This window comes from Toxotes jaculatrix, chromosome 1 (genome assembly GCF_017976425.1).
Source record: "Toxotes jaculatrix isolate fToxJac2 chromosome 1, fToxJac2.pri, whole genome shotgun sequence".
NCBI classification, from domain to species: Eukaryota; Metazoa; Chordata; class Actinopteri; family Toxotidae; genus Toxotes; species Toxotes jaculatrix.
The window spans coordinates 8,186,500-8,205,147 of record NC_054394.1 but is presented as its reverse complement, the minus strand read 5'-3'; the positions used below and the strand labels follow the sequence as shown (position 1 = coordinate 8,205,147).

Genomic DNA, 18,648 nt, shown 5'->3' with positions numbered 1-18,648 from the left:
AGCTCCTCATCCTTCACAGGTCTGAAGCCATGGATGGATATGTTTTTAACAGGGGTCTGTCTGCGAGGCACTTTAGTCATCCTGAGTAGTGCAGAAAACAACAGAGTAATCCTAAGCGCTGAGGTGAGGATGAGACGGAGACAGGGCCAACAGCTCCGTCCTGGCTGCTGGAGCTGCTGCTACTGCTGCCAGCTCTACGAGACCATTCATCCCCCAATCCTGTGTCCAGACAGCCCGTTTGAGCTTCAAAATAATGATCCGACCTGATCGCCCACCGGCAAGGCAACATCTCAGGAAAGGACAGAGGGAGGGAGAGACCGAGAGGGAGGCAGAGAGTGAGAAGAAGAAGGAAATGATGGAAACTGTCACTATGAGGAGGACCGATAAAGACCTGTTTTAGACAAAAAAATCACCAAACCCACACACGCTGCCGATTTAACTCGCTGCTGATGAAAAAAATCCAGCCAACACTCATCTGATGTATAGCAAAAAAACTAAATAAAGAAAGCATTATTGATTTAAAGTGCAATACAAAAGCCTGAATAAACTGATGGAGAAACCACTAACTCTTAACGGTTTATAAGCATGCCCTCAATATGACTGAGCATTGCTTACACCCTTGTGATTAATTGTAGTTTGAATAATGAGATGAGGAAGGATATTAATAGTGAATATTTTGTTCCACTGATGTAGGCTGAAAAATTTCTTTTACTATTCTGCTCAGACTTTCACATTGATTTAGCAAAACACACAGCGCCGTGGCTGCCAGCAGCAGAACAGACCCAGCCCTCGGGCGACGGCAAGCCTGATTGTGTTCAGATAAGGACATGCTCAATTCCGCCTCGCACTATTTGCATTTTTCTTTTTTTCCTGGGCTTCACGCAAATTGAAAGGTATGCAGATCAACACAGGCTTATGTGAGGGGATCGTGATGAGTTGAAACAATGAAGTCCAATGCATTCTCTTCAACCGTAGTGCCTGATTGGACTGTCAAGACTTCACAGAAAGGGAGGAAATAGCATGAATAAGAAGGGAAAAACTAATCGGTTGTGAGTCAGGCCATCATTTGCCAAAATATGCAGGGCTTTCATGTCATGTTCTGTTGTCTGAGGTTTGGCTCTTGCAGAGAATGATGAACAAGCGCCAGCCCGGTGGAAAGGTCACGCAAGTTAAGGTGGAGTAGAAAAGAAGAGTAGAATACACCTAGGAAACAGATTCACTGAATAAAACCTTGAACAGGAAGGAGCTGTCGGCAGAATATATAAAAATTCTGACAAAGCCACATATGCTTGTGTGGGTAGTTGTGAGGTGAGACTAACTTGCTAGTAATGCCACCAGTTTGGTTTAAAGCATTTTTATATTAACATTACGTCAAATCACTGTGTGTAACGTGGACTGAGTCACTTGTAGCGACACACCTATAAAGAATTACTGAGAAACTCTGCAGTTTCTCACAGCTCTACAGGGCATTTTAGCATCTCTCAGCTGATTGTTTCGGTTTTACAGACAAAGTTAGTCCAGAAACACAGCTTCAAATAAATGTCTGCTGGATTTCTAAATGAGCAACTGTTTGCTTGTGATCTTCATGTCAACTTTATACATATTAACTTTAAAATGTAAATGTATAAAATATTAAAATATTAATGCTTAGTTTTACTCTATTAAGCTGGGACACAGACAAATACTTAATGATCAACCTGCACTGCTCATATCAATCAATAAATAAATTAAAAATGTCAAAAAATAAAAATAAACATGTATGTTTGTCTCACCAATAATCTATGCCTGACAGCATTTGTTTTTGTTTGGCATGACATACTGTAAATCTGTTCATTTACCACAGAGTTCTTCAGTGCAAATGCTAAAACAGGAGCCAGGTGTGTGCAGCCTCAGTGGTCTAATATGGGCCAAAGCAGATTCAGTGGCCCACATAGAGTAAAGTGTGTGTGTGTGTGTGTGTGCACAGATGCATTAATACATGGGTACAGAGCGTGTTAGTGTGTGTTAAACTGCACCAATATGCCACAGCTTTCCTTCTTAGCGAGTCCTTGACTGTCAGTGAGACTTCCTGTCTGCGTGGGAGTTGGTCATCAGAGCACAGGAGAGCAGAGGGGCGTACAGGCTAGTTCACTTGCTCTCACCTCTACAGAAACCACTCTGAGTGAAAAACAACAGCTCAGGGCTTCGGCACACACATCAGTGGGCCATGCTCTAGTTAGCCAGTTAGCATTTACCTCTCCACCATTGTAAACTCCAGCTGAGTTTGTTGCATACACCCCCTACCCCCCCACCAAGTATTTCTTAATTACTGCTTACGCTTATACTACAGGTAATTATGTGTTGAATAGGAGGAAGGTGAGTCTACGTTAGGCATTGTGAAAACAGCATTGGCAGCTCTGTTGTGGTATGAGGTCTATTTTGAAAACATGCAACCCTTGAGAGATCAGGTAAACATAAATAAATACAAACATATTCACAATTTAGTGCTTTATCTTTAGAAAACTCAGGAACGCCACACAATACTACTGCATGTCTGGGCAGATGGCTTTACGTACTCAAGATTTTTATGTTGTTATGTTGTTCAAAGTGCAAGAGCCGATGGTGCAGACAAGAACACACACTACAGTATGTTGTGGTGCGGATATATACCTTGAAGTCATCTGGAAGGAGCAATTTGCTGGTCCTGAGGAAACTGAGAATGTAGCGGAATATCTCGCCGTCCCGATCTATGAAGTAGTGCTGCTTCAAGCTGTCCAACACGATGGGCTCGGTGCCATTGAACAGACGACTGATTCTGAAAATTGAAATACACACACACAAACGTGCACGCACACAGGCAGCCGCACACACAAACACGCACACACACACACACACATAAAGGAATGAGCTAGCTCCCTTCAAATGCATGAAACAATTACCCTCCATTTATTTTTCAATTTTATTAGCACTAAGCTTGAAATGCATTAGCATCCCAGGTTGAAACAAGGGGCTTAAGGCACAGTTCCTCCATTCCAGACTTGTTTGAAGTGTCCCTTCTGCAGGAAGATTACAACAACACACACGCTTGCTGCTTGTACTTACAGAAATTAATGGCATGAATGTAGCATTACAGCTCTATTATTCCATCTGTCAGAGGGGTGGAAATGAAACAGAGGTAGGAAGTGGTGGAGGGCCACATACTAATGTGAGGAGGACATCTGGAAAAAGATATTTTGCTTTTACAGTTTGACTTTGTTATGATTATATGAGGAATTTGGACAGCTGCAGTCCAACTGTATGCCCTGCTGTCTGTATTTAATGCAGAGTTCCAATTTATGGTAATATCTATCAGATGCTCTATATCTTATTGGTATAAGACACAATTTCACTACGTAATTCTGCCCAAATAATGTTAGTTTTCTTTAAGGTAAATCAAAACTGTTTTTAAGTTTCTGAGTTCTTATATAATCTGCAGCGATTCCTAATCCTAATCTCAGTTTCATATTTTGGTGCCAAAAATGAAATCAACTTGTTAGACTTTAATTTGATATTCTTTGGTTCCCATAATAACTGTGTAAGACACCTGAACTAAGAGTCAAATACAGAGATATTTGGTTTGGATATTTAGAGGCGAAGCAAAGACAGAAGAACATCTGAAAGAGGAAATAGCTGAGTTTTGAATAACCGAGATAATTAATAGAACGTTACTCGAAATTACATCAATAATATTTTCATATTAAAAAACACAATAATTGGGCGTTTAAGCTTTCACCAAATATTGACAGGACTTTGGTGTAATAATAAGACACTTGTTGCTGCCTAGCATCCCATTGTTAACCCCTTCCACTGGTGCACTGCAAGATTAAGGGCTTAGTTGAAGTTGGCTACAGGGGCTCATCAAGGCAAAGAGTGGAAATTGCTGTTATCTTTAAACTTTCATCACACCATGTTGGCGCCGTGCCTCGAGATACCCTTGGACAGATATTCATTTCCCCTCGTCTTTGTGTGGTTTTTCCTGCCGCTTACCTGCAGGTCCCTCTCTCGCCGGTCTAATAATCTCATCTCGGCACCTCCACTCTATCTGTTTGTTCATTTCCAAATGCTAAATATCCCTGTTCAATAATTAAAAATACTTTTTTCCCCCTTAAAATATTGAAGTTGTACAAGTGCTTTCATTTTGTAAAACTTTTTCTACTCCCAAACCACGAAATATGTAACTCTGAAGTGCAATAATTTGCTTTAATTTTGGGACTCATTTTAAAACAAAACACATCTCCCTCAGCAGAGAAACCTGGAATGCCTGTGCAGTGTAAAGAAGCCGTACTAGTGATTTACACAAGAAATCTGTTGCACGTAACCTCCTTAACGGTTTCACTGCACATTTCCATCGCCTTTCTCAGAAACAGCTCTTGGCAGGGCGCTGCGTTGCTGTTATTATCATCATTTTGATGTAATCAGCTCTTTAATCCCAGTAACAGCTTCTAGGTTAGCTGACAAAGTTGTATGACAAAGAAAATTGTAAAACCTATTTGCAAACACGCCGACCGACACACGCATACACCCAGCACTGTCTCCGCACTGGCATTGTCAAACTCTATTACAAGACAGTGGAAGGGAGCCGCAGAGGGAATGTCAATGAACAAACAGCAGGGCTGGCTTCACTCACAGACTCATTTTTTCCCCCTGAATTTACAATTACAATCCTCTGCTTCGAAAAAGTGTGTGAGTTTGTGTTTAACGGTTGTATCAGGTATCTCCTGACCCCAATGTGTCGCCGCAACACACTGAAGCTATCACATCAAATTCACCCTGTTTCTTTTTCTTTGACTTGACTGTGTGAAGAGGCAGAGCAAAGATGGTTCTCCCTCCCTCTCTCCCCTCTTGCCATCCTTTCTCTCTTTCCCTCTTTCTTTTTTTCTCTCTTTCTCTCTCTCTGTCTCCATCCTTCTGCCTTACTTGCTTTCTCTCTGGAAATCGATGCAAAATGCTTTATAAAAAACCAATACTCATCTCCCTGTTTTGCCCGAGGTGTTCCTTTCTCATATGGTCTTGCAATTCTTCCAGCTAGAATTTCACCATACCCCTCCAGGCTAACTCTGTTTTTCATCTCCACTTTTTTAAAAAGCAATTAAAATGCTGCCTGTTTTTCTTTTTCTTTCCCTCTCCTCTACTCCCTTCACTCTCTCGCTCTCTTTCTCTGTTGGTCTCCTCATTTCTTTCCCTTTCTGTTAAATCCCTCAATTGGGGGGGGGGGGGGGGGGTGTTAGCAGGTAGGGAGAAAGAAAAGGGTGGGGATGCATAGAGAAATTAAGAGAGAAGATACACAAACAGACAGGCCAAAAAACAAGGAGACCGAAAGAGAGAAAGAACAGAGGGAAAGGCAAAGATAGAAGAAAGCAGACGGAGGAAGCAGAGGAGAAAAAATACAGACAACAGAAGTGAAGAGGAAAAATGAAGGAGATAGAGAAAGAAAACAGAATACAAGAGGAAGACAGAGAGATGGAAAGAGTGGGAGAAAACAAAAAGCTATGACAGAACTAGAGAGAAAGAGTCAGGGAGAGGGAGGGAGGTGGTGGGTGTAGGAGGTTATCAAGGACAGGAACAGCTCAGATCTCTCACCCCAGCGGTGCCAAGTGAGGGCAGGCAGCGGGGCAGTAGGTGGACAATATCTGGCAGGATCCTCGCTGCAGCATCTACAGCCGGCCAGCGGCTGAGAGCTGCCAGAGACGTGGAGACGTGTCTGCAGGAGGTGGGAGGAGGACTCAGCACAGGTATCGCTGATTCTACTAGAACAGATGCTATCTGGAAACTGTAACACTAATGGACGGCTAATGGATGCAAGACACCCAGCAGCTTCCTGCAAAGTCAAACAAACACACCCAAGGATCTTGGTGAGTGTGTCCAGCCTAACGCCAAAGGCTGCCACACAATGGCTTCTGAGGAGTACAGGTCAGAAGGGGGAGTTCAAAACCAGATTGCTACTGTCTCTGCTCTAAACTCTAAAATACCCAGTAAACTGAAGGTTCTCCAAACAAGCTGCTCCAAAGGGTCCAAAACAAGGAATGGAATTTTAATTTTCAAAGAATATTATGACTTATACAAAAAATATGATCGTGCCTGTTTAAATCAGGCTCTTGTCTTACTCTTAATACCGTTGCAATTATTACTGTTACAGTCCCCTATTTCAATACTAAATTAGCAACTAAAGTGTTCTTATGTGGTTAAGCATAAATTGCATTGTGTAGGGTGCATATACACCATAATTGTACATGTGTTACTAATTATCACACTATTTATCTACAGCTCATGAAAGCATTTTACCTGTTATGTTGAAGCTACATAACTGTTTTAATTAATCCTCATAATAATTTCATGTTAAGTGATTAAAATTAAATGTCTTATCAAGCAGCTAATTTTATTTTAGATCATAGCCATGAGTTAGCACCATACAGCCCCTTTAAAATCTTAAAAAAAAAAAAAAAGGAATAGGTCACTCAAGGGCATGCGTAGAAAAGAGAGTCTTAACACTGTTTTCTGAAACTTACATACAATGGAAAATGAGATATACTTTGCCATGTTAATTATGGTGAGATCAGCTTACTTAAAAGTAAAAGTAGTATAGTAAAGTAAACTATTACGCACAGAGGATCACGAAAAGAGCATAAAGCCAGTACAGATTTATCATCTCTGGACACAGAGGGCTCGTCTTCAAAGAGAAAAATGTCCAGTGGTCCTTTCAAAATAGTTTCCTTGTCTCTGGAACATTTTCCCTAATTTGCTCAGCTTCTGTTCAAGTGACTGCTGAGACTGTCCTCTTTGAGAGCTACACAGAGTGTGCATCAATGTTTTATGACCCATGTCCCTTAATATGGCCCGCACAGAAGAAGATGAATAACCACACATTAGTTACTAGACTAACTTTCTCTTGGCACGCTGCATTATTTAGGGTCCAATCTATTAAAAGTAATCATCAACTTTAAACTCTTTAACCCTGCTCTTTCAGTCGTCACTTTTTCAGTTTTGCCAAGGCGTCCTGCTCGACCGGACAAGGCCCGAACGCGGCATATACGCCTATGCCAGTGTAATTGTTTTGCTTTCTGCTGTCAGCCATTATCCTAATTCACACAAAAGGGCCCCTCCTTCCACTGGCTCCAGTGGAAAGTGGAGCCCCGAGGCCAACTGTACACTGAGGAGGCTGTGAGAGAGAGAAACAGTTAGTGTATGCATGTGTATGTCTGATGTGTGTGTGTGTGCGTCTGTGTGTGTGTGTGTGTGATCCAGAGTGAGAAAGAAACCGACAGAGAGAGAGAGAGAGAGGGAGAGGGAGCAAAGGAGCATGTGTGAAAAAGAGAGAGAGAGGAAGAAGCACTCCAACCACTGGTATCCGGTCTTTACTCTCACTGTAAAAACAGTGTTTGGGTGCTCTGACATGACTCTGTGCTCCATTTGCACGCTGCCCTGCGTATGTCTCTCTATGAATGACTTCTTTGTAAATCGCTAAGCTGCATCAGAGCGTAAAAATAAAGAAACACAATAGCAAAAGCGAAAATGCCGAATTAAAAATTAAAAACAGAAATTTAACATTAGTCTGAGATGTGCTCAAAAATTGTTTAAAGCGAGTGGATATCTCCCATCAGGTAATGACCAGATCCAAATAATATCAGTACATTTGATAGAAAACAGTCAGTAAATAAATAACTCCTGCCTTGTGGCCACTGGATAAACCTGATATGACACTGAAACTGTGGGCAAAAAAAACCGTCTTAATAACCAAAACAATCATAAACCCTTGTCTGGGATGAGCTTTATTTTTCTCATGACATGTTACAATCAGGAATAAAAGGAGAGTTGTCAGGGATTTCCTGTCAGCGGACTCTATGAATATCAAGACTTTATTACCAGGGGATTATGTGGATTGTTTCCTGTAGCCAATTTGGCAGATTTTCTAACAACCTGGTGTATGTTTACCTTGGCCCACATGGGACTCTGTCAGCTGACGCAGAATCGAAGACTGTATAATATGATGAATGACACGCAGCATTATAGGGAAGAAAAAAAAAAGCAGGGGGGCCTAAAACACCCTGTGGTTTTAAAGGGAGAAAAATTCATACATCAGTAGAGAACAGAGATATTTTAGCAGCAGTTTTTGTACAAGTGTGTTTGCTTTCAGAGCTACCTCAGGTGGTGTCACCTTGTTTGTGGATGGAGCTAAAAACGTGAATAAAGTGGGAGGGTGGATTACCAACAGCTCTTACACAATCTGAATCATCATGACTAAGTCTTACAATGGAAGTGCATCGAAAATAAAAGCCCTGTTTGCTTTATGTATGAGAGAATCTAACTCTCACATGCCGCACAAACCCGTTCTCTTACTGTCCACACAAATATTCAATGAATAGAAAGTCACCCTTTTGGTTGGACTTTGACTGCAATATAATCCATGTTCTAGGCTATTTGAAATATTATAATACTGATTATGTTGTCTCACAAAACAGAAATATACAGTATGAAAGTCTTATGACTTTCTTCTAAAACATGCATATCTAATGTCTGGAAATAACCTCTGTGTCTGAGCACAAACACTGACTGTAAAGCAGATCTGATTGTGGTAAACACTGGTCCTAGATTAGCCAAGAAAATCAATACGTAACATGCCAAAGAGCTAGACTTTAATCAGATCTGAATCTGCCCCACATCAGCTTTGATGACAGGGATCTGGACATGTACGTCACTGTTTTCTCTCCAAAGATCCCTAACAGCACCCTGATCTTAAAAAAAAAAACAAACAGCACCATTCAGATCAGCAGTAAAACATGTGAAAGGTACTGTGGAGCTAGTTGTCAGCTTGGCAGCAGCTGAATTTTCAAACACAACTACCCTGTGAAAGGAGATAAAAATAAAAGCCCTGGAGGTATTTATTAGACAATTAAAATAATCACGGGTAAAACAAACAAAAACAATCAAATTCTCCTTTTTAAAGCTAAGAGAGGATAGAAATAATGAAGGCACGAGAAATGTTCCCACATGGTTTGAAAAGATGTTAAAGTAGTAGCTTTTGAGGGCAATTGTCTCTACAGAAGTTGTCTTAATGCCAACCAGCTAAATGACTTGTTAACAGCATAAATCCAATTAGACTTAATTAAGACAGACACCAGTCAAATGACTAAAATACAATAATAAGCTATTAAATAGAGATATTAACTGATCTAAACTTATTTCAGTCTATTTGCCAGTGATTATATTAGGAAAGGTTTTCCATTATAAGATAATGAGGCATTTCAAATCTATAAATTCATGATTATCTGTATTTGAAACAAAAGCAACCAGATGCAAATCCTCTCTCTCTTCAATATGCCAATATCACCTTCCCTCCGACAAATAGGAGAAAGGAGAGGAATTAATAAACTAACTCCAGCAGTGAGGGTTTGAAGCATGTGTAACCAGCAGGAACGTGTCTTACCTGGAGTCTGGGTACTTGGTGAGGGTCGCCAGACTGCTGGTGTACATGTGTCCCCCGACATCGATGTGCACCGGGGCGTTTGCCTTGGTCAGCTGAGCCGGCAGAGGGATCCCCTGAGCGGCCAGGGGAGAGACCGGGGACCGGGTCAGAGACAGCCGTGACATGCTTCTTCCCTCCTGAAAGCAAGTGTAAAGAAAAGCCATGGGAATAAAGGTGAAGCGAAAAAAAGAGAAAGGAAAAAAAAGAAAAGAAAACCCAACACAGTGATCCTACACAGGGAAGCAGATAGTATCCTTTCTGAATGGTATCAGATCACTTCCATGTCTGTCTGGTCGCATATTTAGCCTGGAAATTATTGCCACCGCTCTAATTAAGTATGTTTGCATCTTTTCATGCAGCACCGGAGGCGAGGATAGGAGGATGCTTATTAGAAAACCAGGGTGAAGAGAGAGATAGAGCGAGATAGACAGATAGAAGGAGAGAGACAGAGAGGGGGGAGAGAGGGGGGAGAGAGAGAGGAATGCTAGGTGTCAGCCTCCAGGGGAATAAAACAAACTGCTGCTGCAATATTCTAATTAAAGGTCGCCTTATGTGTGAGACGTGATGCGGCCAGACACACCAACCACTAATCTGAGAGCAAGGAAAACACGGTGGGGAGGGAGGACTGTGGGGGGGGGGGCAACTTTTCTCTTTAACGCACACATACATGCAACACACACAAAAAAAGAGTAAGGTGATCGCTTGTCATGTAACTACTGATACTTGTGACTCGTGTTGTCACACTGCTGTCAGCTGCTGTGGCACATGGGGAATAACTTTATAACTAAACATATACGTTAAAAAACAACAAAACAAACAAAAAGCATCACCCAACTGTCCAGATTCACAGGCCAAACAAATATGTTTCATACTCCCCGAATGCTGTGGCTCAGTATCAGAAGGATAATGTTTGAAATAATTAGTAGAAAATAATAAAAACCTCACTGTACAGAGCAGTGCAGCGCGCTGCAGGGCTTGTGCAGGCACAGATTTTGGGGGAACTTTTTTTTTTTGTTTTTTTGGGGGGGAGCAAGCTGGTGCAATCCGAGGTCAGCAAGGAGCTGAATCTGATCAGCTGATGAAATCTTAGAGAAAATATTTTTAATTCACTTCGATACGCCGCCATTTGATTCCGCACCGCTTCCGGACAATCAGAGGAGGGTGCGTTTATCTCCAACTCACTCGTGCATAGTTTGTTTGCCAACAGCTGCAGGTAAACCAGCCAACCTCAGTTTGGCCACTTTAAAATGTGACATAGTGTTGCTCTCAGGAGGAAATAATGCCAGAGAGTGGTTAAGGTCATATGAGGAGTTGTTTTTTTTTAAAAGGAAGAAAACAAATTTAAGATGTTCTGAAACTGTTTTTTTATATATATATATTTTCCTAATGATCACTGGCTAAAGGTCACAGCTTTCCCATTTTTTCATTACTCATCTGGAACCCTCCAGGCTTTGGATGAAATACAGATCTCTCCTGACGCAGTTTATGACAAAAAAAACCCCCCCAAAAAAAAAAAAAAAACCCCAAAACCCACAACTTCAAATAATACTTTGAGCTTCACAGTACAATTGCATAACTGGGTTTAAACAGATTGTGATAATACAATTTCACCCTTAAGTACATCGGTAGAATTGATCAGTTTGTTGTTGCACTTCTGAACTGTTTTACTGTCATGGCTGGGAAACTGAAGGCCGTTTGTGAAAGTCCAGATCATCCCTACGGCTCTGAGAGAGGTGCCGTTGGGCACAAAGTGAGACTGGGGCTTTGTTTTTTTTCCAGGGTGGTGTCCGCCTCGCAGCAGTATCATGTTCGTTTAATACGATTACAGGAGGACGGGATTACATTTCAAATCCCAGGAAAAGAAGAAGAAGAAAAAAAAACTTGGAAAGACTTAAGAAGTTTGGGGTTCATATTGGGATGTCCCACCGCTGCTGGTCTCTCTCTCTCTCTGATTCTCGCTCTCTCTCTTTCTCTCTTCAACCACCCAATCAATCAATCAATCAATCAATTAGCCAATTAAATCTCGATATACATGGACGTATAAAAAAGGACCACATGGGAAAAAAGTAGATCCATAAAGTCAGCCACAATTACAATCACCTCAACATTGTGTCGCTCTTAATCCCTCTCTCTCTCTCTCTCTCTTTCTCTCACACACACACACACACACCATATATGATAAATTCCTCCACAAAATCACAGCCGCCGCAAAGGCACCAACTTTCTCCTCAGAGCTGCTGTGCTGCTGCTTCCCTCCACAGACACTGTAGTCGATTTCACACTTATGACATTCACATATAATAACCCACAGTTAAAATAACCATAAAACGGAAACGGCTAAATAGGAAACAATGCGGTGCAACATCCCACTCCAGAGCACTACAAGCCTGTGCTCTGCCTTTAATTCTCCCTCAATAGCTCAATATGGCGTCTTATTCCTGCTCTACAATTAAAAGCATAATCCCGACACGTGTAATTCAAAACCCCGTTTTTAAAAAAAAAAAAAAAAATCCCACAGTGTTAACTGCCCAGCCTGTGGGAAAAGAGGGAAACCCACTTCACGTTACTCTTCAGCACCAGCTCGACTATTCTCTTCGAAAACTGTACAGACTAAACCTGCACTGTGCGTAAAAAAAAACATTGCATTCTGTAGTATTAAAATTACACCCTACCGTTTCAAACATTGTAGGGAGTCCAGAAGAAATCCGTGCCGGCGGTCAGTCCCAGCTGCTGTTCGCGTAACCCCCAAAATTTCAAATATTTTCTCCAAATGCCCCCGACACAACCACACCACCATCCAGCTCCAGCACGAATCTATACTGCCGCACGGAAAAGCCAAGTCTTTGCTCTGTATCCCACACAAAACTGCTTTTTAAAAAAATTACACTAGGTTGTGGCCGGGATGGACTGCTTGCAAAGAGTCTCTGTGGCTTTAAAGGCTCTATTGCAAGGCTGGCTCGACCTGTCCTCACCAAGCTTCTTTGTACCAAAGCGCACAGGAAGCGTCCTTACCTTGAACATAGATGAGATGATCTCCTTCCCCTTCTCTGCTCTTATTTGGATACGCGTAAAAATGTGCGCTCTTGGTTGGAATCCTGCTTCGTATTTCAGCTTCTTGTCTGCCTTTTTGCCTAAATGAAACTGCCCCTGTGGTTTGTTATGAGAAGAAGAAAGCCAATAATCCGTCTCTAAATAACAGAGCAGAGCTAAAAAAGAAAATTCTTGCTCGGGGCTGCCCAAGCGCCTCTGGGCCAGGGATTAGGCTACAATTAGCTCAACTCCACTCTCTCGCCCAGGCAATTTTCTCAAGGAAGAAAAACGTGATACCCCCTGTTCCCGAAATTATGACTGCACAGATATAATAACTTATCTTATTTTTTTCCGGCAAAAAAAGTAGACCGTTCCCTTTAACGGTGTGAAGTTGTGATTTAGAGGGTGAAGGAAACCTAACAGGCAACTGTCAGTCTCTCAATAGATTTAGAGCGGCAAAAAGCAGATTTTAATCATTGTCATTTCGTCTGATGTAATAGCTCCCCAGGCAGTTCCAGCTAGCAGGCATACATTTCCATCTCCATCTCCAGCCTAAATTTAAAGTTTAAAGCCAGGCGGGCTGCCATAGTCCTTCACTCAGGCAACATAGCCCTGTAATAAAGGCGCAGTAACTTGTTGATAAAGTCTCAGTAGAAAAATATGTTGAAAATGAAGAGATATCCTTGAACCAATATGTTTCATGCGGTGATTTTTCCCCGTGTCCCTGCTCTCTCAGTCTCTCCCTCTCTTTCTTGCCTTAATGTCTGGAGTTGTAACGCCAAATTTCCTGCAGGCCATTAAAATCAAATGACGTCTATGGACATGCATGCATGCTGCTGCAGAAAGCGCCCTCACAACCTGCCTGCAGCCAAATGCGCCATTTCAATTATAGCGCAGGGCTTAGATGGAGATATCTGCCCAGAACAACCCCCCACACCCCCACCGCCCCCCACCAACACACCCCTCACTCTCCAATGAAAGCAGGCAGCCTCCAGACTTTTGGAAAATAAGATTGTGGCTGATTATTGTTATTTTTCAAAATGGAAAGATACAGTGCAAGTGGTGAAGCGCTTAAGAGTTGCGCCACCGAGAGAAAGGGACAGGGAGCGTCAAGCAGGTGCTCAAACCAAGGAGACGATTATTTATTTATTTGCATGTTTGTTTATTTGCGGGTAAATAACTGTGAATAATTGATGCAACATTGAGCCCAGTAATTACTCTGTACGAGCATCCTCAAAGAGGCGTGATGTTCGTTTCTTGATATTTGGCGCCAACCAGTGTAGGAACTTATTATTGGTCCACAGGAAATACATGAATATGGTCACTATTTGGGAAACTTGTCTATTGTTTATTACCACGACGAAAAACTATGACGTCTCATTGATCTTAACGTACATTAAAGCCTCCTTTTTTGAAATCTAGTCTCACCACAATACACCTATTACATTTCCATTAACCTCCAGAGATTTGTAGTTCCTTCACATAGCTCTATTTTGTTTTAAGTTAGTATAAAATGAGAAGCATTGAAATAAGAAATAAAATAGCTATGCTGGTGATTTGACAGTAGGACTGGTAGATGTATGAGAAAGATGTCTTAGCAATTAGACAGACCTCAGTGTGCCTCAGAGCGTTCCCATCTCCCCCTGCGGCTCAGATTTGTTGTTTCCAGAGGTACACACTGGAGGGGAAACTGGGTTTTTTTTCTCATTAAAGGAAACAAGCCTCGAGTTAGTTCAATTACATGAAGTATGCAGGGATGTTGTAAATTTAAAGATTTAAATAGCTTACAAAGTGGCCCCGGGCCCCATCAGTTAATTTCCTTAATTTATGGATTTTAGCGGTGTGTCTATGTGGAAGGGAAGAAGTAGGTCATCTTGAGGATTTGCATGCAGCTTTGAGATTTCACAACAGATCCAAACATCTGCCCTCCTGACCAGTACCTCAGCAGGTGAAAGGACTGACACAGACTTCTATTTCTATAACAAAAACAAATCCAAAACAAAAAACCACAGCAGCAACAAAAACAGTTTTCCTTTCGTTTCCAGGGATCAAACATTTAGATCTGATTGTAATATTTGACCCAAGTAATGAGATTATTGATGTTTCATCTCCCTGATTCACACGCAGACAGAGATAACAGCTCTGTTCTAGTTTTCATTAAAGGATTGTTCCACAAAATTTATTCCACAATTTCCAATGTTAGCCTTTCTAAAACTGTGGAGGTCAAATTAATATTGATTTTTGTATAATCCTGAGTTCAGATGCTGGTGCTACAGTAATAAACAGTAACTGGATACATGAAAGGACCAAATGAATATCAGTCAAAATTTCAAAGTCTCCTTCAGACACCATATGTTAATGAAGTGTATGAATTAATGCATGACCCTATAAGAATAATAACTTTGCCTGTAGGTTCAAACGCAGGTGCTATTAGTGGCATTGCCTAAAGTGGCTCAGAGGAGGATAATATTGTTCCTTTCTCTTCAACAGCTTTGTCCTTTCACCAGAGGATAATGTATGATTTTTAAAGCTTTTCTAACATGAACTATGAGAATTATCCTTTAGATGCAACACGTTAAAGCACTAACTGCCTCTGATGATAATGATAAGTACTGTTCTCTACTGACAATCATCAAAAATATTCTCTCACTACATTTACTTAACACTTCAATAGACTTAGTATTATCTTATCTCTTAAAAACGGTGATCTGTGAAACAAAATATATATGTATGTGTGTGTTTATAGTTTTTGGGAAAACCACATTGTGCAACCAGGTCAGGGTCCCACTCTGAAGAATCAATATGTTCTGCTCTTACTCAGTGCGTATACATAATATTGCAGGATCACAGGAAGCTGGAACATAGTACCATCTGCTGGTTAGCAGCAACATTGTGCATAAACCATCATGCCGAAGGATCACTGTACATGGATGTATACCCTATGTAGATTAATATTACAGTCAGATTAATGTTACATATGTTAGAATACGATTTATGTTCAGGATCAGTAGAGTTCAAAGTTCTAAAAGCATCTATTTATCAGTTCTCATAAGGTTTTATTGTGGCCCAAAATGGTGCAATGTTTGTTGTAACACTGAATCTGTATGACATACTGTTTAATTCTAATCTTTCTGTTAAACCTATTAGTTTTCTTTTTCATAATCATTTCCATGTTTTTTTTTCTAAACTCTCACATTCAAGGAATTTCTATTAACGCCTCAGGGCCATGTGGTCAATGGACATCTATTTCTTTCATCCACGTAACCCAGGTCACCTACACACTGTACTTATGCACTGAGGTGAAAACAGTAGGTGCAATACAGTCACATTCAGCTTTCTAAATGCGAGCATTTGCAAGAATCTCTTTAAAGCATTTCACATCAGATCAACACTCCTACTTTCCCCTCCGGCATGTGGAGAAAGTTTGAAAAGAACATTCAGAACTTGCTTTTAGTAATCTGCATGCCTTGTGGAGCCCGGTTGCTGTCAATCGCTCCGTTCTTCCAGCCATTTGACATTCTGCTTGATGTTGGTGTGTGTCTGAGGTGCAGCAGCGACACTTATTGTTCATTATTTCACAGAGTGAGAGAGAGAGAGAGAGAGAGAGAGAGAGAGAGAGAGAGAGAGAGAGGGTAAGAGGGTGTCAGTTTATTAATAGAACGTGTGGGGTTGTGTTGCACACAAACACCTAACAAGCACAGCAAAGAATTCCCTCAAGTGCTTAATGCCAGCAATTAAGTTTCCGAAAAAGCTGAGCACAAAGAGAGTGTGTACTTTCTGTGTACTTGTGAGACGTGCTGTTATGAGTCAGTTCCACTTTTACAGGTAAAACTGCAATGACCATGATGCAGTCAAGTTGTCTCTTTGATGTACCCAGATTGTCATGTGACTGGCCGAGACATTTAGTAAATATTTACCTACTGAGGAAAGGTTGGATGCCCCTAACATAGGTAGACCTTTACCCTTAAAAAGCAGTAGACCTTGTCACTGATTACATACTGACATTCAGTAATGGAAAGTAAAGTAAGCACATTTACTCATGTACTGTAAGTACAATGTTGAAGCACCAAGAAAATTCAGAAGGAAATATTGTATTTTTTATTCAACTACATCTATTTAATATCTGTACTCATTAGTTACTTTACAAAATAAATTTCCACAGATATAACACAAGCTTATAAAATATGCTTGATCTAAATTAAATTGTCTAAAATTGATAACATTTGCTCCACCTCAACCATGCTACATATACATCAATTGAAACAGTAATAACAGTCCAGTAGTAACATGAAACAACAACATGATATATAATGATATAAATTACACAAGGGTCATTTTCCTTCATTGAATTGTTTTACTTTTGATACTTTAGTACATTTTGCTGATATTACTTATGTACTCTCTAATATTTGAAATGCATGACTTTTACTTGTAATGGAGTGATTAATATGTTGGTATCATTATGTTTACTTAAGCAAATGATCTAAATACTTTCTTCTCTACTGCCTGTATGTTTGTAAGTTGTGAGCACTTCAACCAAAAGAAAACTCAAAAACATAACAAACAGAATAGGGTGTGACAGAAATGTGTTTTGGTCTTTCTTCTTTCCCTATCCCTTTACTCATCTCACTCAGATGTATCCCTTCAGTCCTTTGGGGGATCTAAGAGATATTCTGAACACACACTGCAGTAAAAAGAATTTTTTGGAGAGTAACTGAGCGACAGTATAACCATTGATTGAAGAGCTGATGGGCAGATTCGAACTAAAATGGATTTCTACTATGGATTTCACTTTTCAGCATGAACTAGAGAGAATTTCAGTTTCAATTTCAGAGTAACCTTATAAATAAGACCATTCATTCACTTTTCCAGTCTTACAGAACATCAAAATCTGGACCAGTCTTTGTGATCTGGCTTAAGAATCTCTTTTGCTGCCATCATGTGGTCTGAGGCTCTAATCACAGAATATATACAAGCTGTAAATGCTCCATACCTGTGCAGAAGGCCTTCAGGTAACATAAGCCTTTCTCATCGTGTCTAGAGGATGACGACCAGCAGGGTTTGCCAGATTTCTGTTTGTTTGTTCAGGGGTTAGATTATGATGTGAGAATGTGAGGTTGTTTGCATTCATAAAATGCCAAGAAATTAGGCATTTTCCCTGTTTTGTCAGGGAGGAAGGATTGACACCATGACTTCGTTTAATGTCTTTTGTCATATCCATCACCAAACTCTTTTTTTAAATCTTGGTGCAATACCCTCTGAAGTCCTCAAAAAAAAAATCCTTCTGAAATGTTGTTATTCTGCTTCTAGCTCAAACCAGTCTTACACAGATCCAGCATCATGCCGTGAATGTGTGAACAGAGGAAAAATGATCTTTTGCTTTTGTTGCCGCTACTATTTGGTTAGCAGTAACAACGTGAACAGTGTGATGTCTCCAATCGCATCTGGTATGCATCACATACCATTCCCCCAACTCAGTGTGCCTTGGGGGAAGTCCCTGGCACTGCGCAGCACCCACAGTCCTCATTAGAGTGCATGTGTCATGATGGCATCAACCCGCAGCCTTGACTTATTCTTAATATTTACAATCATCCATCACAACACTGTCATCACAACAGTCAGAAAACACGGATCTCTTCTTGAACGGTTTGAGCTTATGGTACATACAGCATCCTCGAGGGCCTTTCTCTGTCTGTAGCCATGTTGTTGAGACTAGTTATGGCCTGAGACTGAAACTGGAGTCCTCACAGCACAGCAGAGGGACAGGGTTTGATGTGTCTTCTGAAGGCCCGCTGCTTTGTCAACACCGAGGCCTCTGCACTGACACTATGGAAGCCGAGCGCCTCAGGGTGACAGGGAGGGGAGGGGTGGGGTTGGGGAGGGAGGGAAGGGTGGGTCACTGCAGCCTGGTAAAAGGGAGAAAGAGAGACAGACAGAGAAAGGGAAGGGAGAGAGAGGGAGGGAGAGAGAAAGAAGAGGCAACGGGGGGAAGGGTGCCAGCTAGTGTGGCCAGCACCCAGGGCTAGAGGAGAGTGCTCTGTGCAGCAGACTGCCTGATAGGGACTGAGGCTGCTGGCTGATGACATTTTATGGTCACAACATGCAATCCCACCAACTTTAGTTGGTGAAAATCCAGTTTT

General features: G+C 41.2%; 1 protein-coding gene across 3 annotated transcripts in view; it reads right to left on the bottom strand.

Annotated features, from left to right (window-relative positions):
- LOC121185696 (BTB/POZ domain-containing protein kctd15) overlaps positions 1-13,216 on the bottom strand; it is a 28,548-nt gene extending 15,332 nt beyond the window's left edge. The window contains exons 1-3 of one of the 3 annotated variants that reach the window (XM_041044061.1): positions 12,491-13,216; positions 9,440-9,615; positions 2,650-2,794 (exon numbers count right to left, since the gene is read on the bottom strand). In XM_041044061.1, the coding sequence (XP_040899995.1) occupies positions 2,650-2,794; positions 9,440-9,615; positions 12,491-12,499 (330 nt within the window). In that variant the 5' untranslated portion in view covers positions 12,500-13,216. Of the gene's footprint in view, positions 1-2,649; positions 2,795-9,439; positions 9,643-12,150; positions 12,317-12,490 lie in introns of those variants that run through there. The other 2 variants (XM_041044051.1, XM_041044041.1) reach the window with 2 other exon arrangements.
- Between the last annotated feature and the right edge of the window lie 5,432 nt (positions 13,217-18,648).